Raw genomic sequence first — 27,994 nt, 5'->3', positions numbered from 1 at the left:
CCCAGTGGATAAACTGGTCCTGTAAGTTGTCTATCTTTTCCCGTGAAGTCACGGAGCGTCACACCGACCGACCCACCGCCGCACGGACGCACGGACGGACATTGTGCGTCTCCGCAGGCACAGCGTGTGTTGGAAGCCATGGGGTCTCCTTCCTTCGTTGCGTTTTTCGTCTCCTTCTTCGCCATCTGCGTGAGATTTAATGCGTGTAAATCTTCGACGCTTTGTCCGAGTGGGCAGTTTGTGTTGAAGAACCAGTGCGTCCTGTGTCATTCTACCTGCACGGAGTGCACCGGGCACGAGCTCTATCAATGCACTACCTGTGGAGTTTGTGAGTACCACTACCTTCCATCCTTTAGAATGATAAACCACCATAGACACATACAAGCAGAGGTCTGCATTAAAATGTGTATGCAGGTGTTGTTGCCTTGGTGAAGCCAAAGAAATACAAATAACTGTCATGGTTTCTGCTGAGGAAAAAAAAAAAAAAAATGACGAAAATAATTAAACCAGATAAGGCATTATTAAATTACATCCTTATTTTTTTATTTTTATTTTTGCTTCGTAGTTGACAGTAACATATACACAGATAAATGAAGTTTCATTTTTTTTCCCCTTTCAAGGTTACCTGATTTAATGGTTACAAAAGCCAAGCCCTTTAAATGATTTGTGTTGATTACAAGAATTTTCATTTTTTTTCCCCCAGTAAAGGTTTGTATCAAAGTCATGGTCCGGGGACCAAATCCGGCCCTTTGGAGCATCCAATTCGGTCCGTAGAAGAAAGTTAAAAATGCCAGCGAAAACAAGAATCATTGTGTAAATGAAACTGAACAATATTTGTAGGAGCTTACACTGTTCACGGTGCTCATATTGCATGATGACAGTCATTTTTAATGGTAAAACTTACAATTCTTACAAATTCCGTACATTTTCTTCAAATTGTTTCATAATGTGTGTCTTTCTGTTTGCTTGTATGGTTTATATGGTCCCCAAGTCTGAAATAAAGGTCTAAAAAAAGAATATTTCCCTTAATTAAATAGAAATTGGTCAGAGAATCTAGGAAATCTAAAGTATATATATATATATATATATATATATATATATATATATATTGTTGGTTTCTTGTACATATTTAGTATGTATTTTATATTTATATGTAAAAGTGCAAACTAGAACACAATAATGTTGAAATTACTAATTTTCCCGTATAAAGTCTGTGGCCCACTTGAGATCAAACTGCTCTGTATTTGGCCCCTGAACTAAAATGAGTTTGACGCCTCTGTGTGAAGGGGACCCTTGACATCGGTAAGCCATAAAGGTGTGATCATTTCTCTCCCAGGTTCTCTCCCTGTAATCTGATCATGTTAGAATAGGGTCTTTGTTAATCATAGGGAGAAAGAAACACAGCCCTGGGCTATAGAGGTGTTGATTCACCACCAGGATCAACCTGCAAAACATACATTTTTCCCACTACATTCCGAGTTGTGCCCACTTTCTCTGCTTTTACACTGTAGGCTATACTATGGATCTCTTCTGTCGTTTCCAGGGTTGGGGTCAATTACATTTTTCAGTTACAATTACATTTTCAATTACCCATGTTCAATTGCAATTCAATTACAGTTACGGTGACCAGCATTTTTTTTCCCAAATTACAATATTTTTTATCCTTAGAAAGTCAATGACAATTACGTTCTCAATTAATCGCAACTCCAGAGCCTGAAATAAATAACCTAATAAAATTTAACCTTCCTCTTGTGTTAGCTTCCTGTTAGCATCTCTTATAATAACGGGTCCTAAATAAGCTGTAAAATACACTAAAAACAATCATCTCATTTCTTTTCTATCTATTAGTTACCTTGTTAGGCTTCCTAATCAATGAAAATATACGTTGTAATATTTTTGATGTGGGCGTCTGAGCCAGTTTTTGTATCAGTGTACTCCTCCATTTCAATTTTCTTTTAAATGCTAAAATGTGGGAAAGCTTGATATGAAACATTTTTAATAATTGTTAACTACATATGTGTAGAACTGTACATATAGAACTGTAACATGGTTCCCCCAGTTTTGTGTTTAATTATTATTGACAATTTTTTTAGAATTTTCATGGCAATTACAATTACAAAGTCAATTATCTAAACTCAATTACAATTACGACAGCAACAAATTTTTCAAATTACAATTACCATTATGATTACGCCATAATTGTAATTAATTATCAATTACGCGTTTACAGTTATAATTGACCCCAACGCTGCGTCTGTGATTAGTGAAAGGGTAAAAAGCAGCAGCAGCAGCAGTGTAATGTAATGCCCTCTCCTTCCTGTCTCACATATCTACTGTGAAGACATGACAAAGCTGCATTTCTACTGCTCCCAGAGACGCCTCAGGTTGGCTCACAGCAGTGATCGGTGCTGCCAAAACACAGCTCTGTCAATCTATAGCAGGGGTTACCAACCTTTCAGAAACGGTGAGCTATATATTTAATAGGTACTGTATTATCCAAAGGGCTACCAGTTAGAAAAGCTCTACATTTTGGTTTCACTTTAATTCGAGGGTAAGATAAAAAGGTAGAAAATGTTTAAGTTTCAACATGCAACTCTTTATTTCTCCCAATTTAATCAATTGTTTCATTTTCTACATGTCATTGAAAATCCACATGTTGCTATTTTACGAGCTACAAACAAACGACTTTTGACTAATTGTAAACAATGCAAAAATTTGTAAAATTCACTTTGCGTCTTTGAAAAAAAATTATTAAATTTATTTCACATTATTATATCTAACATATATACACCAAATCTGCAGCATTTAAAAACATTTGTCACAATGTTTCTGTGAAAATAAACATTTAAAGATGGTTGATTTAATACTGATACTTTATCGTGTGTAGCAGTATTTACCTCTACTAAGTATTAACTACTAGGGGTGTCCTGATTCAATATTGATATTGAATATCGGTCCAATATCAGCCAGAAAACGAATATCGAATTTTATCGGACTGCATCTAAAATCTTTGATATATATTATATTATATTTATTTAATTGTAGAATACTGTAGATATTATGTTGAAGGTTATATTGCATTGGATGATATCGCTATCGGCCAATACCCAAGGCTGCAATATCGGTATTGTATCGGAAGTGAAAAAGTTGTATCGGGACATCCCTACTAACTACTCACATGAGGGCTACCTGGTGCCCCGGGCACTATGTTGGTGACCCCTAAGTTATAGTTTCGACCTAATTATGTCTGACTGAATATCCTTGTTTACATTAGGCCAGTGTTTTTCAGTTTTTCAGTCATGTTGGGAATTTAAATGAGGTCGCCTGAAATGTCAAGTAATTGATTTAGAAAAAAATGCAGATTAGTAGTAGTAGTAGTAGTAGTAGTAGCAGTAGTAGTAGTAGTAGTAGTAGTAGTAGTAGTAGCAGTAGCTGTACCAGTAGCAGTAGTAGTAGTAGTAGTGGCAGTGGCAGTGGTAGTGGTAGTAGTAGCAGTAGCAGTAGCAGTAGCAGTAGTAGTAGTAGTAGTAGCAGTAGTAGTAGTAGTAGTAGTAGGCAGTAGTAGTAGTAGTAGTAGTAGTGGCAGTGGCAGTGGTAGTGGTAGTAGTAGCAGTAGCAGTAGCAGTAGCAGTAGTAGTAGTAGTAGTAGTAGTAGTAGTAGCAGTAGTAGTAGTAGTAGTAGTAGTAGTAGGCAGTAGTAGTAGTAGTAGTAGTAGCAGTAGTAGTAGCAGTAGTAGTAATAGTAGTAGTAGTAGTAGTAGTAGTAGCAGTAGTAGTAGTAGTAGTAGTAGTAGTAGCAGTAGCTGTACCAGTAGCAGTAGTAGTAGTGGCAGTGGCAGTGGTAGTGGTAGTGGTAGTGGTAGTAGTAGCAGTAGCAGTAGCAGTAGCAGTAGCAGTAGTAGTAGTAGTAGTAGTAGTAGTAGTAGCAGTAGTAGTAGTAGTAGTAGTAGTAGTAGCAGTAGTAGTAGTAGTAGTAGTAGTAGTAGTGGTGGTGGTGGTGGTGGTGGTAGTAGTAGTAGTAGTAATAGTAGTAGTAGTAGTAGTAGTAGTGGTGGTGGTGGTGGTGGTGGTAGTAGTAGTAGTAGTAGTAGTAGTAGTAGTAGTAGTAGTAGTAGTAGTAGTAGTAGTAGTAGTGGTGGTGGTGGCAGTGGTAGTGGTAGTGGTAGTGGTAGTGGTAGTGGTAGTGGTAGTGGTAGTGGTAGTGGTAGTGGTAGTGGTAGTGGTAGTGGTAGTAGTAGTAGTAGCAGTAGCAGTAGCAGTAGCAGTAGCAGTAGTAGTAGTAATAGTAGTAGTAGTAGTAGTAGTAGTGGTAGTGGTAGTGGTGGTGGTGGTGGTGGTGGTGGTGGTGGTAGTAGTAATAGTAGAAGTAGTAGTAGTAGTAGTAGTAGTAGTAGTAGTAGTAGTAGTGGTGGTGGCAGTGGTAGTGGTAGTAGTAGCAGTAGCAGTAGTAGTAGCAGTAGCAGTAGCAGTAGTAGTAATAGTAGTAGTAGTAGTAGTAGTAGTAGTAGTAGTAGTAGTAGTAGTAGTAGTAATTTTTCCTTCTGAAATATAAATCTAGTTGAAATAAAATTCTGTATAAAAATATCTGAACTGGCTCAATCTGTCACTAATCCTGGCTACTTTTTTGTAACACTGTAACAAACGTGATCAAAAACACACCCACACCCTGTCAAATAAAACACAAGAATCTCAAGCATCTTTTGTGACAATTCTATTCACTTAAAATGTTCTGGCTTAAATGGTACCGTATTTATTAATACTGCATGTGATCCTTTACTTGTGCACTAAATATAACAATGTTATTCCTGCATCACTAGATGAAATTGTTCTTATAATAAGTCATTTTTCTCCTTTCCTCCATAGATGAAGATGGACAGGAGCGTTTTCTCCACCAAAGCCGCTGTCGGACACACTGTCCGCGTGGGCTGTACCCTGACAGGGGTCACTATGCCTGTCTGCCCTGCATTGCCAACTGTGAACTCTGCACAGATGGCAACATATGTGCTAAATGTCGGGAGCACTACAAAATGCAGAACGGAGTCTGCGTAGCCGCATCGTGTGGCACAGGTAATTATACAGCAGGGTTTCTGTGGAGACTGTAATTTCACAGAAACACATTCATTATTGTGGGTCTTTGTGTGTCAGGGCAGGTGCAGGACCTTGATACAGGAGAGTGCATTGACTGTGAAGTGGGCTGCAAAACATGTTCCACAGGTAAAGGAGCTGCTGCTGTGTTCTCAATGTGCACCAATCAGGATCAGTGATGTATGTTAAGCCCCTGATGGTGACAGCGCAAAGGTTTGTTTGCCTTCCTGCTTGAATCCTAATGAATCACCATTTTCTCCTTTGTCCTCAGACGACTCGGACGTCTGCAACAGCTGCGTTGAAGGTTACTTCCTGTGAGTTTTTTTTCCTTTGATGTTTTGTGTTTAGACTTTTTTTTTGTTGTCATTGTTCGGTTTCTTCAATCACAAACTAATTGTCAGTGTCTCTAAATCTTTTGATTTCACATTTTCAATTCAATTCTATTCAATTCAACTTTATTTGTATAGCGCAAATTACAACAGTCATCGCAATGGGCTTTTCAAAATATAGAATTCATAATAAGAAAGAAAAAACCCAACAAGATCCACATGAACAAGCATTTAGCGACAGTGGGAAGAAACAACTTCCTTTAAACAGGAAGAAATCTCCAGCAGAACCAGGTTCAGAGGTGGCAGCCATCTGCGTCGACTGGTTGGGGTTAGTGGACAGAAGGACCAACAGAACAGGATAGAGAGATAGAACATCAGAGTGTCTCAGACTAGTTGAGCCGTGAACCACAGATCAGGAACTGCCATCATCAGCTTTCACGACACCTGACAGAGCAGAGAGAGGAGAGCGAGGAGAAGGCACTGGCTGCAGAAAAACATGATTCAGTATTATCAAGTCAGCCTGCCTTGACCTTGGGCCTCACTCCCAGTGGCCTAGTCAATAGTTATTATAAAAGTGATGAATCTCTTCCTGTTTATTGGTAAGCTAACAGCGACTCCATGGTCTGTAAATGTGACCGTTCACAGACGAGCCCATGTTCGCCCTAGCGGTTAGGTTATGTTGTGATTTTAAGTGTAAATAAGTTTTATGAGGCAATCACCATAAGTATTATTATTATTTTGTTTGTTTGTCTGTCTGTTAGCAGGATTATGTCAATTTTAACTAAAGATTGACCTCATGTCATGGAAAAACTAAATTGAATTATGGAGCTGCCATTAGTGGCTCTGTCCCTTTTTCAAGTACCTACTGTAGTGCCATTGCGTACCCCTAGAGGTACACATACCCTGATTTGAGAAGCACTGACTTACATGATTACAATTATAATTGACCCAAAGCCTGGTAGAGTTTCACTCATGCTTCAATGTTGAACAATTTCACAGATATTATCGTTTTGTTTTTTTTTTACAAAAGATTTCCACTTTGATTCTTTCAAAACAGTGTCAAACCCATGTTGGTGCAGAAGCTATATTTAGTCCAATTTGATCAAAATTGGGCAAAACCAGAGTTTTACACAAAGATTTGATATTAATGTGGAAAAAAACCCCACACAATTCACACAAACAATCGTATAGTGACGGAGGTGGAATTGTCCTGTTGTTTTCTCGGGATTTTCTCACTTGCAGAGGATTAGGAGTCAGCGTGTCAACAGTTTGTTGAAGCAAGCGACTTTTATTATTATAAAACAAGATTAGCAACAGAGCATAGTCGGATATTTTTTATTAAAATGTAGAAAAGTGTGGATGTTTTTATGGAGACACAAAACTGTCAAAAGGCAGTGATGGCAGAATTGGAAACTGGGAGCAAATAGTAGTAGTTCCATGTTTAAATAAGGAAATACACTTAGAAATAACTTTACAAAAAGACGAGTGGAATGACTTGATAGCACAGCTGTAAATTTAAAGTAGGAAATACATATTTAAAATGCACAATAAATACAGTAATAGGGTCTTTAAACAGGTGACTGAAAACTAATCGTGTCCTTGAAATCTTTAGAGTGGGTTATTCCGTGTTAAAACCAAATGAAAATAACAAATAAACAGTGTAGAGTTTTTGTTTTACTGATTTGAAACCAAAACAGAAATACAGAAAACTAAAAAAACAAACTGTTTTAAAATTAAATCTTGCTCTGTTTGTGTGATATTTGAATATTTAAGGGAAGCTCGGACGAGAGCTTCATGTTTTAAGCTAACCACACAGAGGGGACCCACAGACGGGGGCGGACTTTTAATCCCTGACAAAAGAAGGAGCAATACATAAATGAAAAAAAAAAAAAAAGGATGTTACGTAAAACTTGCACGATATGTGATTAAAGGAACCAGAGGTGGTGTAATGAATCTACTGGTGCTCCTCGTTTCTTGTGATCAACTTTGTGTGTGTTGATAGCTGCCGTTAGTGGCTCACAGTATAGTATAATGTGCAAAATAAATATATTTCACTGCTGTCAAAAAAATCAAAAAAAAGCTGTGTAATTGTTTTTGGAAAAGTGTCAAATCGTAGAAGTTCTAACATCTATTGTTCCTCACAGTCGATAGTCAGTCACCTGCTTATTTGGATACTATTTGGACTGCAAAACAAAACATAAATGTGAGCAGCTTTTTACGTGCTAAAACATCCACAGACTGCGTGAAAACATGAGCAGGACCAGAAAACTGCTGAAATAAATCCTAAACAGTCCTATTGTGTGCGTAGACCTGGCCCAGGACCTGTGGAGGGAAACCAGGTGCAGCGGACTTCAGTTCTCGCTCTAATTTCCCCGTAAATATTCAAATATCTTACACACAGAAAAATATATTTTTCTGTTTGTTATTTTGATTTAGTTTTAAAATGGAATAACCAAAGAACGAAGGGTACACGGATTATTTCTCCGGTTTCCATCTGCTTATCTCTTAGACTCAGTGTGCCACACACTTGGTACAGCTCAAACAGACCACCAATTGTGTACTTTCCCCTTGTGTTTAGGCCTCCTTGTATTGTGTGAGTCAAGTTACCTTCCATTTTTGAGTCACACACTGTTACCTGAGCCTTGGTTGGAGCCCAGGGAAAACTTAACACAGTGGGGTTTTGTGTAATGTTTTTAGATTGACTGTGGAGAAGAACACAGCACATATGAAAAACACACACCCAGCTGCCCTCAGTGGTCTATACTGGCTTGTTTTCATTATTGGGTGCACCAAATTTGACATTAATCTAAACTACAAGTATATAGAGAAGGACTGAAAGAGAAATCCACCACCTTGCAGCGTGGCCTTAACCATTCTCTGCTATGCTCCTCTGCATTTCTAATGAGTATAAATATTAAAAAGAACCCACAGATAAAATCAGCATTTGCTCAACCTTGAGCAACAAGCATCAATAGAAGAAAGCCAGCCTAGCGTGGAATGGTAATAGAGCCTTGATTTGAAAAGCTCACATACATTCCAGCAAAGGATTTTCAGGGCTTATTTTTTGCTAGTAGTAATAATGAATGTTTAAAGCACACAGCTTTGACCAAGCCACACAATAAGTGGATCAAAAAACGTTTAATCACAACTTGAAAAAAGCTTAGTTTTTGATTTATTCCCCCAATATAAAATTTTCACACAGGCTTTTATAGCGTCAAATAGCCCCTATTGCTCATATCCCACAATTTTTTAGGCAGCACACTCGCAGCAACAAGGAAAACGCCGTACAAAAGTTGCGTAGGAAATGCAATTGCACTTTTCTGGAATGAATGAATCAATATTTGCACAGACGGATGTGGATTTTCCAAGTCTTTTGTGAGTAACCTGATGGATGCAGTGTGGCGCCTCCAGCTGTTCCTCTTCAAACAAGCGTTATATCCCAGCCCCAAATCCACAGCAACACAGCAGGAAGTGCTGCGTTCACTGTCCCTGCAGTGCAGGTCAGATGCTCTAAAGCAGTGGTTCTAAACCTTTTTTGACTCTAGTACCCCCTTTTTTTCTTACTTTTGAATCCAAGTACCCCCTTATGTCCGACTACAATATTATGCTCACAATTCTGTGGAAAAAAACAACTATAGAGCATAATGATGGAATGAATGAGTGACAAAACACATTTTAAAGAATCTCATTTTGTAAATAAGTGAATGAAAATATTTAGTGCCTCCTGGAGAGATTTATTTCATCAGTTATTGTCATTTACGGTCATTTCCCTCCTAATGTAGGGCCAAGACTGACCTATGTATTTTCAGTTCCCTTTATGATCAAGATCATTTCTATCATCATTTTGGGCCTATACCACAAAGCTAGATAATTATATCCTGGATTTATCTCCGTTAGCGGGCTTCACCCAACCAAACATTCTCTGTCAGACAGAAGCTGTCCTACAAATCTAGATTACGACTCGCTAAGTTAAGCGAGTTGATTTCAGCCTGGCTACGTGTGTGCACTTGTGACAGAGGTGGAGATTACAGCGTCAGACCAATCACATTTAGAGATAATCTGTGTAGAGCAATTTACATCACAATTGAGGAATAATTCTTTACAAATATGAAGAATTAAAATTCATAATTCAGGGAAAAAACAACACTGTTGCTGCAGTAAAAGCAGGAAGGAATTAATGCAGTAATTGATGAGTGTTAAACAGACACTCTGATCAGTTTCACTTTTACCGTGTCTGTGGCTCTGATGCTGCGTTCAAACAGCTCAGCCTCCATCAATATTTGTATTTTATATTATCTTACAGGACTAAGGCTCTTTGCATCACCCCAGAACACATGACTGACTTAATTCATGGGTCTGAAAGCGCCCGATGCATGCAGGCTTTATCAGCTGACTAATGTAGGTCAGTCCATCAGATATAAATCTATATGTTTCTTATAGGATGTCATCAGTAAATATTCTCTTTCCTGTCAGAGTCACACAGCGACATGTTCACAGAATGATCCTCCTCTTATTGGACAGGTCGCTTTCTAAGAGAACTGAGTGTTCAGGAGGCGGGGCTTTAGTACTCGCTCAGATCTTATCCAGAACAAAACCCGGTCCCGACCAGGTTAGTCATTCAGCCTAAGTTACCATGGTGATTTCACTCCGTAAACCGTTAGCCAGCTTTGTAGTCCAGCACACACTGATTAAATCCCGGAAGTTAGCGTGATAAGAGGAAATCTAGCTTCCTAGTATAGGCCCTTTGTGTGTTTTTGGTGTCATTTTGTGTGTTTTGTTGTTGTTTGTGTGTTTTTTTTGTATTCAGTATATTTTTCTCCTATTTCGTGTGTTTTTGTATGTTGTTAGTATTATTATAATTATTCGTTCTCTATTTGTGTTTGTCTTTGATGTTGTTTGGTTATTTCTTATGTCGTTTTCTATGTTTCTCTGTTATTTTTGTGTATTTTGTAGTGATCTTGTGCATTTTTATCTCATTAAGTGTGTCTTTGTTGTTGTTTTGTGTGTTGGTAACAGTAAATATTCTCTCTCAGTGTGTGTGTTTTTGGTGTCATTTTGTGTATTTTGATGCTGTTCATTCTTTATATTATTCAGTATATTTTTCTCTTATTTTGTGTGTGTTTGTTGTCATTTTGTGAGTTGCTGGTAATATTTAGTATGATTATGATTTTTAACTAGAAATAAACATTATAAAACCTCATATTTTTGATGCTTTCATTTGTTACTTTTCCACGCTCTCTCTCCCCTGTACCCCCTGTAGTGCCATCGCGTACTCCCATTTGAGAAACAGTGGTCTAATGCAAGGAAGGGGAATATGTTACAAAATAATAATTTGATAACATGTCACTCTTCTTTTTTCTACTTGGTGGAAGGTTTTTAATCTAGGAGTCATATATGTGTGACGTCTATTCAATTTAAAATATTTTGGGCTATTTCTCATCCCAGCCAAGTAATAATTCATAACTCATCACAGGCCCTGGAGGACAGAGAGGACACGTTAATAACAGAAATCACCCCAAAGCTCTGGGCTTCAAATAAAACACCAATTAACTTTCTGTCTACAGATGAGAACAGCTGCAGAATGTTCTCACAGAACGACAGCCTGTGGCGTCGCTGCTTCTCTATTTGCCATCCTTTGCTGGTGTTTGACTGAGCGAAACCTTTTGGTAGCGTATAGTCAGTGCATTGAAGTAAACAATAGAGCTGCAGGTGTGCACTGGACTGTGACATCGTGCACGCTGGGATTGTCTCTTGTATGTGGTATACTTTGTATTTCCAGTGTTTCACATGGTGGCTACCTGCAGCTGCAGCGACTCCGTTTCACAGCAACGCTTTGAACGTGGCATTAGGTCACAACAATAGCACTTGGCACATATTTCAGTGGTTTGCAATGTTTGCTTTGCAGAGCGCGGAGGTTGACATTGACTTGATTCACTGAGATGTTTAAAGGGACACGCAGCTCATTACATGCATGCACTTACAAGCTGAATAATAAAACCTGATTTTAAATGTGTGGAAAAAATGCCTTAGGAGTAATTTATATCAGTTTTTAGTCTCAATTACAGATAATATCCTTTTATATGTGGGATTTTAGCAAATCAGCATTTGCCAGAGTTGGGGTCAATTACATTTTTCAGTTACAATTATGTTTTCAATTACCCATGTTGAATTATTAAATTACGATTACAGTGACCAGCATTTTTTTTCCAATTAAAATTATTTTTTATCCTCAGAAAGTCAATGACAATTATGTTCTCAATTACTAAAGTTCAATTACAATTAATCACAATTATTGAGCCTGAAATTAACAATGAGTTAGCCTGTTATTTCTTAGAGCAGTGGTTCTCAGCCTTTTCAGCCCGTGACCCCTAACATAAAGGTCCCAGAGACCAGGGACCCCCACAATAGCTGAAGGTGGTTGAACACAGACAGGGTCATCTATAAGGGGGAATGAAGGGGAGAGATTTTTGGGGTTCCTGATTTTTACCACTTTTGGACCATTTTTTGCCAAAATGTTTTGTCACTTTACTGATCGCTCTTAACTCTTTGTTTACCTTCTTTGAACGGCAGATTCATCAAATGTCTGGCTGTGATTGGCTCGGTCACCATTCAATCAATCTAACTGGACCAATACGTTTTCAACAATGAATCCCTCTGTAAAAAGTGAGGGGGGTGAATTTTAGTTTTTATGAAAGTGCGGGTGTCGTATCCCCCACGGGTGAGACGCGTCTGAACTCACCTATATCAGCCACTGACTTATTAACTCTGAATGAATGATTATTTGAATGGTGTTGAACTTTAACACCTCCTTTTCTTCCAGATTCATACATCAGTGTCGCCGACATTGCCCCCAGAGCACGTATGAGGACTGGGACAGGGGTGTGTGTGTGTCCTGTCCTGCACCGTGTGAAGACTGCAGGACTAACACAGAATGCCTCGCCTGCAGGCCTGGGTATTTCCTCAATGGTAACACTCACCAAGAATATTAACATGAGTTATTTACTGCTTGCATGCTAAAAGGTTTGAATGACTGTTTTGTCGTACATTGTGCAGCACAAATTAGTTTTATTGACTCTTAAATCAGTGTGTGTGTGAGAGCAATCAGTCATTCTTGCTGGAGATAAATGATGGCACTCCCCAGTGTTCATTTGTATTGCAAATGTTTTTTTTTTTGTGTCAGCAAATCTGCACCACAGGATATGCAAATGGTGTTTTTTAGAGCAACGAGATTGTGTTGTTCTTTTCGGGAATAGAAAATGGGTTTAAGAACTTTAATTTGAAAGTAATGGATGGTTTCTTTATTTCTGCAGACACGAGTTAACATAAGCACACATTATTATGTACATTAATGTATGGGCACATTTCAGTACATATTGTTTCAGAGTGGATTAACCTTTAGTAGTATATTAAAGGAACCTTCAAGCTTCACTGTTTAGGACCTGTCACTCATATATTAAGATTAGAAAGACTAGAAACTTCATCAACAGGTCAGAATCACATACTTCAGAAATGGGCAACTTCTATCACAGCAGGGGCCACAAAAATGTGATCCGAGGGCCACATTATCAACATTCATGTCAGCATTTAGAAAAATGACCAATCTGAGCGTTAAAACAAGCTTTTAATTTATATAGTTTCGTGTGTCATGTTGGGCTTCATATAACATCCAACTTCATGAATTACAATTTTGTTTTGGGGGCCGCACAAAATTAGACCGAGGGCCAGTTGTCTATGTCTGACATACTTTATCTCAGGCCAAAGTGAATCTAAAAGTAAAAACTATATGTATTTGCGTTATAAATTTGTATTTAATTTAATTTATATTTGTTTTGTGTTTATTACTGCTTATCATTTATTGTAAAAAGAATAGCCTTGTTGTTTCTCCATTAAGAACCCTCTTCAAAGCAAAGAATGAATGACTACTATAAATAAAAACACATTTAGAATGCGTTTAGAAATAGTTGTTCAAGATAGTTTAATGGTTTTAAATCATTAGATTAAAATAATCAATCAGTTTTCTGGTTTACAGTCATTTTATGGTATGTTGTAGTTGTTTAGTGAATTTTATTTTCTCTAATTTTGTGCATTTTTGTTGTTATTTTATGTTTTTTAGAATCATCTTTGTGTATATTTGTTGTAAGTTTGTGATTTTGGAGTCTTTTTTGTATAAACGTGTCGTTACCTCCACCAAGATATGATGATATTAGGTTTGATTTTGGAGATGATGTGTCGGGTATTATGGATAAAGTATCCAGAACAAACTTTGGAGCATAATATGGATGTTTGGCTGGTTCTACAGCACCACCTGCTGGTGAATTTGTGCTAGGGATGGGCGATATGGACCAAAACTCATATCTCAATCATTTCTCTCAAAATGTCGATATATGATGTAAATCTCAATAGTTTTAATTAAATTAAAACCAGAGCAGAAAAACAATCCTGGGTTAAATTTACTGGTGCAAAATGCAACAGAGACACTTTTGGCTTTTTCTCCTCAAAGGGACAGCATGTGCGAGTGAGTTCTGTCGTGTGGCTTGTTTAGATGAAGGTCTGGGTTAGGACGCACTCGGCATTTTACCTAACTGTGCTTTTCATGCTGCTCTGAGAAAGTAGCAAAAGCAGCGACATCTAAAACGAATACTTTCACATAAAATGGTAATATACAGTATATATCAATATAAGCAATGTTGTAATTTTCTATATCGCCAAAATAGAGAACTTGATATATCTTGAGTCTCGATATATTGCCCAGCCCTATTTTGCGCCAATAAACTTGGTGAAGGTTTGTGCTCTCTGGGTGCTCTTGTTTACAATGTTTTTGTTGTCATTTTGTGAAGTTTTTTTTAGTCATTTGTGTTTTTTCTAGTCATTGTATGAGTTTTTTTTTTTTTTTTTTTTTTGGTGTTTTGTGTGTTATTGTTGTCTACCCAGATAGCACACATACATCTCGCCGACGTCGGCACGATGAATGAAGTTGCATCGGTGAGACGTGTTATGGAGAGCGTTTGTTCATTGGGCAGGTTTTCGCAGAGACATCGGCATTTGGCCGATGAATTAAAGATGCTCAGCGCGGCCTCTCAACAGCTTATATTAACCTTTATTTAGCTCGGATCATTCAATTAGTATAAATATCTCCATATACATAGTAAAGTATTCACTTAAATCTGATAGGAATATGGCAATATCACAACAACAACAACAAAACCAATATACTACCACTAAATAGCTTATTATATGATGACAGAATAAAGAGAGACACAGTTCATAATCATAAATGTATTTTCAGCAGCATAGCCAAAAGAGCCCCAACACAAAAACAGCTTCATGGAAGTGACATTTTACAGTTCGACAATTTGACATAATTTTAAAGTGGTATCACCGATTTGGGGGAAAAACGCACAAAATGAGTCATTAGCGCATGATCTAAGACTGACATCAGCGAGACGTATGCGTGCTACGTGGGTAGCATATTGTTTGGCAATTTTGTATGATTTTTTATCTCATTTTGTGTGTTAACGTTGGGGGCCACACAAATTTGGGGTCACCATTTTCTACGTAATAATCTGTCTTGCTTATACCTATCTTTCTATCTGCTAGCCATTAAGCTAGCAGCAATGAATTGTCAGTTTCTCTTCAAAAGGTAGTTTTAAAATACACATACCAGACTGTTTTAATCAGACATGCCTGAAATCAAGAATTCAAACACAAAGATGTGAATTAAGCATAAAGAGAGTGAGAGAAAAATAGGGGATTTTTTAATAAATTTGAATAGAATTGACATATTTTCAATTTGAATGTCTGGAAGCCATGGATAATGCTTTCATTTGTGTTGTGATTCTAGTCAAACCATACAATTTAATCATACGTGTGCAGGCGCGTCCTACTCGTGGGGAATACGTCACCCGCACTTTCATAAAACCTAGAATTCATCCCCCTGTTTTCAGGGGGATTCATTGTTGAAAACGTATTGGTCCAGTTATATTGATTGAATGGTGATCAAGCCAATCACAGCCAGACAATTGATGAAGCTGCCATTTCAAGACATCAAACAAAGAGTTAACAGTGATGAGTAAATTGTAAGTAAAGTCATGAAAACTTTGTAACCAGTGGAAAAAATGGTCCAAAAGTTGCAAAAACATGGGAAGAAAAGAGTGAAAAGTGACTAAAATGGGCCAAAAGCAGTCAAGAGTGTCAAAAAAGAGGCAACAGGTGGTATGCAATGGCAAAAGGTAACTTAAATCAGTGAAATGTGGCAAAAATGTGGAACAAAAAGAGGCAAAATGTAGGGAAAAAAGGAAACAAGTGGTATTTATTGGGCAAAAGATAGCTCATTTGGATGAAAAGTAGCGGAAAAAAATGGTTAAAGAATCGACAAAAATTGAATAAAAGTGTCAAAAAAACTTGCAAAAATGGACAAAAATTCGGAAAAACTTATATTTATTGGCAAAAAGTGTTATTTATTGGGCAAAAGGTAGCTTATTTGGATGTAAAGTGGCAAAAAATGGATAAAGAATCAACAAAAATTTGATAAAAGTGTCAAAAAGAACTATTTGTTGTCAAAAGAAAGCTTAAATCTGAAAAAACTAAAAAGTGGGCAAAAATGGGACAAAGAAATAGGTATAATAATTAAAATGAAGACATGCAGAGCCACATGTTGAGTATCACTGACTTAATAACAGCTTCATTATGATTTTAGTAAATTAATTTAATAAACTAATTTCTGAGTCACCCCTGACTGTGTGCATCATTTGTTGTCAGGAGGCCAATGCATGAAGGAGTGCCCAAAGCAAAGCTTCGGTGACCCCAGTGGGTGGCGCTGCCAGCTTTGCCACAGCTCTTGTCAGACATGCCATGGAACAGGACCCACAGAGTGTGAGCTTTGTCTGGGGGGGACCCCCTCCCTGCATGGACAATGTCCCCAGGTGAACTGTCCCCTGGGCCAGTTCTTTGATGGTGAGAAGAAAGACATTGCTCATGTTTTTGGTCTTTTTTGGTGCTACTAGTTCATTTAAATATATGCCTTTTTTTTAAACATGTGCAAAAACATTTTAGTATTTGAATTCCTAATGCTAAAAAATCAACAATCATCAATTAAAATAAAAATTGTGTATTTTTTATATTTTAACCATGAACTGTATAATGCACTATACAATATTAATTTTACTTTAGTTTAGTTGATTTAAAAAAAAAAACAAAAAACAATATACATCAACTCTTCTCATTACATGAAGAGTTTAAATTCTGTTTTTCAGGGCTATTGTTGTAAAACATATTAGTTTTATTATTATTGTATTATTAGAGCTCCTTACTTTACTTTGTTATATTTTGATTAAAAAAATAAATAAAACTATAAGTGTGTTACCCAAAACACACAAGGAAGCTTGTCATTCTAAAAAACTTCAAAGACTTATAAAGACTCATATGCATCATAATTATTATCATTCGAAACAATCATACGATACAAAAAGTGGATGTCTCTGTGGTTAAAAATCAACTATAAAATATGACAACAGCAGATAATCAGCTACTAATTTAACAACATGAACATAAACAGACATTTTTTAATTTTAATTTTACTATTGCTTGTGAAGCAGTCCAGCTTGTTACAATTGCTATTAAAGTCTGCGTAAAGCAGAAATAAATGTGTTATGAGTTTGTCACAGAAACATGTGACATTGACCACTGAGCCAAATTTGAAAGATGAAAAAAATTGCTCAAAATCATGTAAAAACAAGCACTTCTCTCTGCTCTGAAATGCTGGGGGCGTGTCAATTAGAGGCGCTGGAACCACGCCCACGCGCAGGAGGAAGGGCGCCGCCTCCTTGTACTGTGTCTATGGTAGAGAGCAGCGTGAAAGTGGCTCCAGCGTTGATAGTATTTCCAAAAGTGCTCGGATGGTGTCAGCGGAAAGGTCTGCTCCGCCCGAGTCCGAATATGTGCATCTTTCCCGGGTAGAGTAAGAACTGCGCCCGTTGGACGTGAAACAGGAAATTACTTAAGTTCAATTAAAATGAGTCACAATTATTGAGCCTGAAATGAATAACCTAATAAAAGTTAACCTTCCTCTTGTGTTAGCATCGCTAATGGTAACAGATCCTAAATCAGCTGTAAAATACACTAAAATCAAATATCTGTTATCTAATTTATTTCCTATCTATTGATTACCTTGTTAGGCTTCCTAATCAATGAAAATATAGGGATTCATATTTATGGTGTGGGCGTCTGAGCCTTTTTTGTGTCAGTGTACTGGATTTAAATTTTTCTTAAAAGGTAAAATGTGGGAAAACTTGATATGAAACATATTTTAATAATTATTAACTACATGTGTTGAACTGTACATAGAACTGTAACATGGTTCCCCAGTTTAGCATTAAATTATAATTGACAATTTTTATAGAATTGTCATAGCAATTACAATTAAATTACAAAATTATCTGAACTCAATTGCAATTTAATTTCGATTACGACAGGAACAGATTTTTTAATTACAATTATATTTACGTCATGATTGTAATGAACTATCAATTACGCGATTAAAATTATAATTGCCCCCAACCCTGGATTAAACCATACCTTTGTTGTTGTTTTTATTGCAGGGAAGTATAGAGTGTGTCATTCATGTGACGCCTCCTGTAAGACCTGTTTTGGACCACAGGCACTGGACTGTTCTTCATGTTTCAAAGGTAGAACTTCTTCGAGTTCACATTAAAACAACATGTGTTTCATTTTAATGTCTGTATATTGATGCGTTCCAGGAGTATTTCTGGACCAGGATGGTTCGTGTGTAGCTCAGTGTCCAACAGGCTCCTTTGCTAACTCTGCCACTGGACTGTGTGAGGTCTGCTCTCCAAACTGTGAGGCCTGTGAGGGCAGCAGTGAAAACTGCATCAGCTGCTCCAAAGGAACCTACCCACTTTTTCTTCACCAGAGCCGCTGTTGGTCAACTTGTCCCGAGTGAGTGAGCAGAAGAACAGACATAGCTATGAAATCAACCCGTATTCTTGCTTTGGTTTCGTTATGTCACCAACCTTTCCTTTAACCTTCAGGGGCTTTTTCGAGGCAGCAGATGGGAAGTGTGAACCCTGCGACAGCTCGTGTCTGACATGTGAGATGAAGTCCCAGTGTCTGTCGTGCACTGACGGCTTCTACCTGGAGAACGGCATGTGTCGACTCAACTGTTCAGTGCAGATGTTCCCTGCAGATGACGGAATCTGCAAACGCTGTTCTCCTCACTGTGACATCTGCACTGATGACAGGACCTGCTTTAGTAAGTTTTTTTTATATTTAAAAATTTCATGGATATCCAAATTTGAGTATAGAGGATTTTCACAGAGTCGGTTCCCTCGTCTTGGATCAATGACAACCCGGAGATTCTTCCATCTATTGCGTATCCTGATATGATCAACTACGTGGTTTTAACCATAACACAATCTGGGTCATCTTTTGATAAAGGTCAGACCTTTTACCTGAAATACAATGATAAATACAGCACATTTTAGCTCTACTTTTTAAGAACTATGTTGCTACTGTAGCAGGCTATTAAATGTGATTATATTAAGTCAATAATACTACATGCAGTAGCTTGATATGAATTATATTATTATCATCACACTAGAAAATTTGTTAATTTTCACAATTCACTTACCTGACAAGAAATGGGCTGAACTTTGTTCAGATTTTTGACTCGTAGATCCTGGTTTAGCTTCACTCACCACAAGCGCCTCCTTTCCTCTGATAACTTATGATATTGTTCTCCCTGATTTGTCATAAACAAGGCAATAATTTACCATTTCCTTTTGTTCGATGTTGGGGATCTGCTTTGTTTACTTACTAAGTACCTCCAATATGGCGACTTCCGGTTTGATGACGCGGTGATGACGTGCCGTGAAAACCCTCTATAGATAAGTTGCACAGCGATCAATCACACTATATGTATATATATATATATATATATATATATATCACCACCAGTGTTACACAGCGAGTTGAACAAAAATAACGAGTTACTGTAATGTATTCCTTTTTTCAGTAACATAGTAATATAACGCATTATTGAAACAAAACTCTTGTTACAATCTCAGTAACACAAGTTACATGGAGACGTTAATGAATTCCACTGATATTCCAATGAAAACAGAAAAAAAAGACTAAAAAAAGCGCTGCCGTAAATTCTACCTCTTTCTGTGGTTAAGAAGAAGAAACTCCACGTTGTGATATTTATATCCATTTGGCTATGCTCCGGTCCTAAGTTATTCTATTATTTAGACATAAGGTTTTTGTTGAAGTTATACAAACTTTTATTTTGTATGTAGCCTTTTTGGCTCGAAGGCATATTTTATTATTATTATTATTATTCTCTTATTTCAATTACATTAAAAATGTATTTACAGTGACATTTTACATTTCCAGTCAATTGTTTTATGATGACTGATTGAATGTTGTATTAATAAAGTTTTTGTTAGCCTATGTTTAAGCTATGTTTTGCAAATAGTGCCCATTTTAAAGCATTTATTATATGTTTACATTGTTAAATAAGAATATATTAAGGTACTGATGACTGATTCAAAGGGCAATAAAATATAAAGAAAAGGTGTTTTGTGGTGTCATATTTGTTGACATTAATCTGTAATGGTATCAATAAAATAAGATGAGTATTTGAAAATGACTTCACAAAACATAAATGTGCAATTAGCTAAAAGTAACTTAAAGCAGTGTTACTCAGTTCCATTTTTGAGATAGTGATATTGTAATACAAATATTTGACTTTTTTATGCATGTAACTAGTAATATATTATGTATTACAATTTTAGAGTAACTTGCCCAACACTGATCACAACATCTGTATTGTTTATGTACCCAGAGTGCAGCTTTCTCTACTTGTTGTTGAATGGAGCATGCAAAGCTAACTGCCCCATGGGCTATTATGAGGACATGGACGAGGGCCGCTGTGGTCAGTGTCACCCTACCTGTGGTGGCTGCTCGGGGCCCCTGCAGGACGACTGTGAGAGCTGCTCTACCTTTAGTCCCATGCTTTTCAACGGTGCATGCTACAAGGATTGCCCCACTGGCACCTACTACGAGGCTGCAGCGAGAGAATGCCAAGGTGAACGTCTGCAAACACGACTATAGTCTGTACCAATCTCCACTGGTTTATTTGGTAACTCTTTATTTTAAGTTTTAAACACAAGACTCACATTACGCTGTCATTATCTGTCATTAGCATGAAAAAGGTGTCATGAAGGCTGTCATTAAGTGTTGTTCACTAACATCTTTGGAGCTATGTGGGCATTTTTTGGGTTAGTTAGGATTAAGGTTAGGGGTTAGCTTTGTGGTTATTTTCTTTTGATGAAACCCCCAGAACAGGTGAGTTTGGTATGGGGAGTCAAAGGCAAGGCACCAAAACACCAACTATAAATAAAAACACATTTATAACGCTTTTAGAAATAGTTGTTAAAGGAAGTTTAATGGTTTTAAATAATTAGAATAAAATAATCAATCAATCAATATCATTTTGTGGTATGTTGTGGTGGTTTAGTTTATTTTTCTCTCATTTTGTGCATTTTTGTTGTCATTTTATGTTTTGAAGACTCATCTTTGTGTACATTTGTTGTAAGTTCAAAGTTCAGATTATTTTTAGGTTTAGGGCCCAAGGGCTAAAAATCATTTAAGTTTTAAGAAAGAAGTGGTTAGGTTTTAGTTTTAATTTATGGTTAAGGGTGTAAAATCTCTTTTTTAGGTTTAGAGCCTGCTTCCTCTAGTGGTTAGGGTTAGGGTTGGGTTATGGTTAAGGATATTAAAAGGTACATTTTATGGACCAGGTGTCTTATAGGTTAGGGATAGAATTAGGTTTAGGTTATGGGTTGGGTTATTGATTAAGTGTTAGGGCTGAAGGTTGGGTTAAGGGTTAGAGCTAAAGGTTAGGGTTAGGTTAAGGGTTAGAGTTAGGTTAAGGGTTAAGTGTTAGGGCTAAAGATTAGGTAAAGGTTTAGGGTTAGGGTGAGGTTAAGGTTGAGGTTAAGGGTTAGGGTAACAAACAATGCTTAATGACAGCCTTCATAACACCTCGTTCATTGTAATGACAGGTGTAATGTCATAATAATGACAGCGTAATATCAGACTTGTATGTATAAAACTTCAAGTGTCACCATATATTTTCAAAGAATTATTAAATACTCAAAAAACCCACTATTCATGATGTTGACATGTTTTGCTAATGCTGTTGTTAATAACCAGAGTGCCACCAGACATGCATCAGCTGTACTGGTCCAGAGCCGAACCAGTGCATCCAGTGTGAGAGGGGACTGGTGTTAGATCCAAACACGTTACTGTGTGGAGTGACGGGCGACGTGGACTGCCCACCCAGGACATACCTGCATGACAACCAGTTCACCTGCATGGGCTGTCATCCTCATTGCTACTCCTGTGAAGGGCCAGGCAGAGATGAATGTCAGGCATGTGCTGTTCCCAAATACCTCCAAAGTAAGGCTTGCACACACCATTTCAGAACATGAATGAAAATAGATCATTTATAGACCAGAGATGGCGCCCACATTTGGCCCTCAGTCTATTTTTGTGCAGCCCCCAAAGTAAATGTGCAAAATCACACAAAAACACTTAAAAATTACAGAAAAATACACAAAACAATAACAAAAAATACACAAAATTTCTCCAAAAACACATTACCGGTAATTGTAACTGAACTTTAGTAATTGAGAACGTAATTGTAATTTACTTTCTGAGGATAAGAAATAATTGTAATCTAATTGTAATTGAAAAAAATGCTGGTCACTGTAATTGTAACTAAATTGTAATTGAACATGGGTAACTGAAAACATAATTGTAACTAAAAAACGTAATTGACCCCAACCCTGCCAAGTGGGGGAGCTGCGCTTCCTCACAGCTGGGACATTCAAGAATATACTCGCCCACGGATGTAGCAACAGATTATAAAACGTTTAAAGTGTATGTATAAATGCCATTTGGCGCTACTGTATGTACTGTAAATTGACTTGAATGTTGTGTTCCAGACGGCACGTGTGTGAGCGAGTGTCCGTCTGGTACGTATACCTCCAGACAGGAAGCCAGTGGAAGAGAGCTGGGGTTCTGTTTGCCATGTGACCACGTGTGTTCCACCTGCTCTGGGGCGTCACCGAGGGACTGTGTGACCTGCTCCACAGGATACCTGCGTCTGCTCCATCTCTGCGTCGCACATTGTCCCACAGGGTACTGGCCTTACGAGTACCATATTTCATATTCTTGGAAATATTAGAACTTTGTGATAATCCACCAGAGGTGTACAGAGTACTGGTATATCCTACTCAAGTAGAAGCACTGTTTTACTGCGTTCACACTAGGGTTAGGGTTACAATAGCCTCTAATCACACCAGCTTTTTTCACTGGTGGTTTATGTTTATGAGAGGCGAAAAAGGAGTGCAGCTCCTTGCTTCAGCAGGCAGTGAAACTCACCAAGTTGGATGTGTTGCTGGTGGGCGGTGCTTCGCTTCAAACGTGCATATGAAGCGAATGGGGACATTTTTTGATCCTACGATACCTGCGGCAGACGCATCCGGTGACGCAGAAGAAGCATTCGGTGTGAACGCAGCATTACTTGATTGAAATTGTACTCAAGTCCAAATTTTTTGTTGCTCCAAAACTAAAACATTTTCTTTGCACGTTCAGCTACTACAGAGAGGGCTCCCACTGTCAGAAATGTGACCCGTCATGTGAGCTGTGCACAGGATCAGGACCTGAGTCCTGCCGTTTCTGTCTTCCTCCTCTTCTCGAGCTCCAAGGAACTAAGCTTTGCGTGGAACGTTGCCCACGTCGCTTCTATCAAGTGGAGGATGTTTGCAAGCAGTGCCACACCAGCTGTCGGACGTGCTCTGGTACATATGAAAGTTGTGGAAACTCAGAGAAATTTTTTGCATGATGCCATTAATGTGTTGTTTAGATGCCTCGCCTCAGGGATGTTTGACGTGCGATTGGGGAAACACGCTCAGGGACAAAGTCTGCTATCCACGCTGTGAGGAGGGGCGATACTTTTCAGAGGAGGTACAGCATGACTCATGTATTTATTCTCAGGCTTGTTGTACTGCATTTAAGAATCAAATCTATGTGGAAGAAAAAGGAAAGCATGTTTAAAGGTTGTACTGCTCCTCACAATTTAAATGTGTACATCTAACATAATTCTTATGTCGCTTTTTATTTTTCGATGTGCAACATGTGTGTGTTTAAATTGTTTTGAATAGAACAACTTTTTTTCCTACACTTTTTCCTCCCATGCCTAGGGTAGAATATTAATACAAGCCTAAACATTTTCATTGTAGGGGAACAAAAGTTTTAAGATTTGATAATGATGTTGTTACAGCTACTGACATTTAAAGGGGCGGGGCTAGATTGACTTTCGTGCCTGCCTGAACTAAAGCGATGCTCAATGTCTGAACCTATACGTCAGGAAACATGTGAGCCATGTGACGGCTCATGCAGACACTGCACCGGCCCCGGGCCCGACCAGTGCCTGACGTGTCCCAGTGGTTCTGCACTTCACGCCGTAGAGAGCCGCTGTTCCAGCTGCTGTCAGACCTCAGGGAACCACTCACACTGCTGTGTGTGCGACAGCCGCTCAGGTATTTGTTTGTTTATTTATTTGTTTTATTTTTTTTGTTTAGTTTGTTATTTGTTTATTCGTTTATGTGTATGTGTTTATTGGTTTATGTAGTCATTTTTTCATGTATTTTTTTAAAATTATTTTCTATAAATATTTTTATATTTGTTTCTTTCATTAAAATGCAAACCAACATATATTCCTCATTTAACATCATATTATATCACAGTCCAAATGAAACATTTTTAAATGTTGGAAAGGAGCAGTATGGAGAATAAAATTCTTACATTTCTGCTCCTTACCTTAATACTAATAATAATAATAATAATAATAATTGATAAACCAACCAACCTTCCCCCGTCAGTCCACTCAATTTTCACTATTCCCTAATAACCTTAGAAATGACAAATAAAAATTTACAAATGACCCCACAAAACTTTCTAAAGCAGTGTTCCTAAAATAGGTTTATGTACCCCTAGGGGTACGCGATGGCATTACAGGGAGCACTTGAGAGAGAGAGTTTTATATATATATATATATATATATATATATATATATATATATATATATATATATATAAATAACTATATTTATTTATCTCCCAGAGGGGAAAATCACAAAAAAAAGTATATTTGCCAAGATACAAACTTGGGTGTCCCACACAGGAGGCGAGAAATCTACCACTTAGTTGAATTTCAACACAATAAGTGAAATATGGCAAAAATAATAGAACAATATAACATTCTCATAATGTTGCAGATAAAACATATAGATATAGGTATAGAGCAGGGGTGTCAAACTCATTTTAGTTCAGGGGCCAAAAATGGAGCAGTTTGATATCCACAGGGCCACAGATTATATTATGTGGCCCTGTGTCATTTCAACATTGTCATTACCATGGATACTGGTCCTGGATAAACTTTGCCGGCTTTCGTTCAACCAACTTCGGGATAAGTTTATCCAGGATAGACGATTATCCCAGGCTTTATCCTCATCCTTTTTTTGTGCAATGCCCCCAAGGAGTTGATTTAATACAACAATGGCGCTAACACTGACACTGCTTCTGTTCCAGCTCTGTGTGTGGAGGCTCCTCAACCTAAGACAGGAGATGAGCAGGACTCAGACACTAATATGTCCTCCAGAGTGCTGAAGCACACTTCCTCTGCGCTACCGATAGCCCTGCTGCTAACGGTTGGCCTGCTACTGGCTGTGTTTGTCCTCGTCAGGGCACATGTGAGGAAGAGGTTTTGCTGGAAGCAGAGTTATGAGCGGCTGAGCGGCAGCGCCAGCGTGAACATGCCCCACGGGGTGCCTGAGCCGGACAGCGGAGACGAGGTGGACGTGGTGTACACGAGCAGAGGTGGGTCAGTGTACCGACGCTACAGCTTCATCCACGAGCAGGACGCTGATCCAGACCAGGATGGGGATGAGAACACATGTCTTAGTTAGGCTTAGGACCTAAGAAGGAAGCTCGTTGTAATAAAAGAACATATGATACTGAAAGGTAGGGCTGGGCGATAGGAACAAAAATTCACATCTCGATATTTTTAACTCAATAAAGTCTGACCAGAAAGAGAATTCTGGGTTAAATTTGCTGATGCAAAATGCCACACAGGTACATTTATCAACAAACAGCTGCACAATATGTGCCACTTTTGGCTTTTTCTCCTCTAAGGGACAGCACGTATGAGTGAGTTCTGTCGTGTGGCTTGTTTCGTTGTAGGTCTGCGTTAGGACGCTTTTAGAGATCATCTAACTGAGGTTTTCATGCTGTTGTGAGAAGAAGAGAAAGCAGCAACTCCTACAATGAGTATTTGAATACACATTAAGCTACAAATTAAAAATATATATATTTATATAGGCAATATTGTAATTTTCTATATCGCCAAAATAGAAAACTCTATAACTCTTGAATCTTTATACTGTATATTGCCCAGCCCTACTGAAAGGTAGTACAGGTAAACTACAAGTTAGCTAGTGAGTATTTAGATAAATACTGTAGAGTTAACTTCATAGTGAGGTTGTATATTTGATTCTTCAAAGTGCCTGTATTCATAGAATGGCTGATTTTAGAAAAGTGAGTATGGACTGAACATACGAGGGTAATAGTTGTTTGAATGTATGGTATCTGTGTCAGTTGAATATTAAAGATGTTTTGTGAAACAATTAAATGCGTCTTTATTACAAATAAAAATGAAGAGCTTTTAAATAGTAATCCAATGTCAAAAAATGGGGAAACCAGGCACTCCAAAATTAAAAAAATCTAAATGAAGAAAGAGATACTAAAAAACCTTTATTGTAATGGCCAAATCATTAAAAAAGTCAACATGTTCCAACCAAGCATGGTTTTTGTAAGGGTGAACTAAGGAATCAACAACAAAGCTAACAAAGTAATCCATTAGTTTTAGCCAGCTATCCTCATATTTGAATTTTCACTAAATATAACTGGTCCAGGATATAACTTTGGCAGATCCTATTTCAGGTTCCTCTCTGAAAGCTTTTGAGCGCCTTGGTTTGACACGCCTGGTTAGATAACTACTTCTGCTTGTGTACAAAAGATTAGGTGAAACCATTGAGTCTAACCCGACCGTATAAAACTCAAACTTGCAATGATGACATGGTCTTCAGTGGACTGCTATACTCGAGAGGAGAAAAGATGTCCTTTATGTGGCTCAGGAGGGGATGGCTGCCATTGAGGACAATCTTTCTCCTTCTTATGGGGATGGTCCTTTTCTGTATTCTCAGGAACACATGCTTTTACAAGCAGTTATTGTCTGAGCTGAAAATACCAGAGGAGTTCACACTTGACATCCCAGGCTGTTCAGCTATCCTAAGTGGAGACGTAGAGGGAAGGAAAGATGCCGTTCATGCGTTGTTGGCTAAGAGGAGAAAGCAGAAACTTCTGTCTGAGGACTTCTACCTGAACGCTGCACAGGACTGTCAGTCGTACACTGGACAGAGAGGATTCATCATGGAGACGCTCAGTGAAGAGGAGAAACACTTTCCCATCGCTTACTCTATGGTGATTCACGAGAAGATTGAGATGTTTGAGCGTCTCCTGCGAGCGGTTTACGCCCCTCAGAACATCTACTGTGTCCACGTGGATCAGAAATCCCCTGCAGAGTTTCAGGATGCTGTGAAAGCAATCGTCTCCTGCTTTCCCAACGTGTTTGTAGCCTCCAAGTTGGAGAGGGTGGTGTACGCCTCATGGTCTCGTGTACAGGCAGATCTGAACTGCATGAAAGATCTGCTCGCCTCTCATGTCCAGTGGAGGTACCTGCTGAACACCTGTGGCACCGACTTTCCCATTAAAACCAACATAGAAATGGTGAGGGTGCTGAAAAGCCTTAACGGGGGAAACAGCTTGGAGTCTGAAGAAACCAGTGAGGAGAAGAAAAAGCGTTGGCAGTATCACTTTAACATCACTGATCAGGTGATTCAGACCAACGTGAAGAAGAGCCCTCCACCCATCAGTAGTCCCATGTTCTCTGGAAACGCCTACTTTGTGGTCTCTAGAGCCTTTGTGCAGCATGTGCTGATGGACAGAGAGCTTCAGGAGTTTTTGGAGTGGGAGAAGGACACATACAGCCCTGATGAGCACCTGTGGGCCACTCTACAGAGGATGCCCTCTGTGCCTGGATCAGACCCCTACCACAATAAGTTTGATAGGTCAGACATGCAGGCTCTGGCTCGAGCAGTGAAGTGGAGCTACACAGCAGGAGACATGAAGAAAGGAGCCCCGTACTACCCGTGCACTGGTATCTACAGACGGTCAGTGTGTGTGTATGGAACTGGTGATCTGCGGTGGCTACTCACACAACAACATTTCCTGGCCAATAAGTTTGATCCTGAGATTGACGATGTGACCATCAGATGTTTAGAGTCGGTTCTACGCTTCAAAGCTTTAGGTATCGACCATTTATCAATACAGTAAGAGGCAACCATTTACTAACACTGTATTATGTGGAGAGCTAAC

The 27,994-nt window shown here is 38.3% G+C and overlaps 2 protein-coding genes across 2 annotated transcripts; both read left to right on the top strand.

Annotated features, from left to right (window-relative positions):
• The first annotated feature begins 38 nt into the window (after nt 1-38).
• LOC114465208 (proprotein convertase subtilisin/kexin type 5) lies at nt 39-26,094 on the top strand. The gene is made up of 16 exons (XM_028450052.1): nt 39-328; nt 4,864-5,067; nt 5,146-5,214; nt 5,357-5,399; nt 12,235-12,380; nt 16,173-16,367; nt 18,011-18,097; nt 18,170-18,368; nt 18,461-18,681; nt 20,275-20,517; nt 21,648-21,893; nt 22,442-22,637; nt 23,094-23,299; nt 23,365-23,465; nt 23,869-24,040; nt 25,091-26,094. The coding sequence occupies exons 1-16, from the start codon at nt 139-141 to the stop codon at nt 25,465-25,467; spliced, it is 2,895 nt and encodes a 964-aa protein (XP_028305853.1). The 5' UTR covers nt 39-138; the 3' UTR covers nt 25,468-26,094.
• Nucleotides 26,095-26,673: 579 nt separating this feature from the next.
• On the top strand, nt 26,674-27,994 carry LOC114465566 (beta-1,3-galactosyl-O-glycosyl-glycoprotein beta-1,6-N-acetylglucosaminyltransferase 3-like). Its single transcript, XM_028450664.1, has one exon. The coding sequence runs from the start codon at nt 26,675-26,677 to the stop codon at nt 27,950-27,952; it is 1,278 nt and encodes a 425-aa protein (XP_028306465.1). The 5' UTR covers nt 26,674; the 3' UTR covers nt 27,953-27,994.

Source organism: Gouania willdenowi, chromosome 6 (genome assembly GCF_900634775.1).
Source record: "Gouania willdenowi chromosome 6, fGouWil2.1, whole genome shotgun sequence".
In the NCBI taxonomy this organism is placed as follows: Eukaryota; Metazoa; Chordata; class Actinopteri; order Blenniiformes; family Gobiesocidae; genus Gouania; species Gouania willdenowi.
Note: the sequence above shows the minus strand (reverse complement) of the source record. Positions and strands in the feature narration are given on the sequence as shown.

Excerpts from the sequence above, each read along its gene's own strand:
- LOC114465208 (XM_028450052.1), top strand. The coding sequence starts at position 139 with ATGGGGTCTCCTTCCTTCGTTGCGTTTTTCGTCTCCTTCTTCGCCATC. Across the intron at positions 5,068-5,145 it reads AGCCGCATCGTGTGGCACAG|GGCAGGTGCAGGACCTTGAT; the intron begins GTAATTATACAG and ends TTTGTGTGTCAG. Across the intron at positions 12,381-16,172 it reads GCCTGGGTATTTCCTCAATG|GAGGCCAATGCATGAAGGAG; the intron begins GTAACACTCACC and ends ATTTGTTGTCAG.
- LOC114465566 (XM_028450664.1), top strand. The coding sequence starts at position 26,675 with ATGTCCTTTATGTGGCTCAGGAGGGGATGGCTGCCATTGAGGACAATC.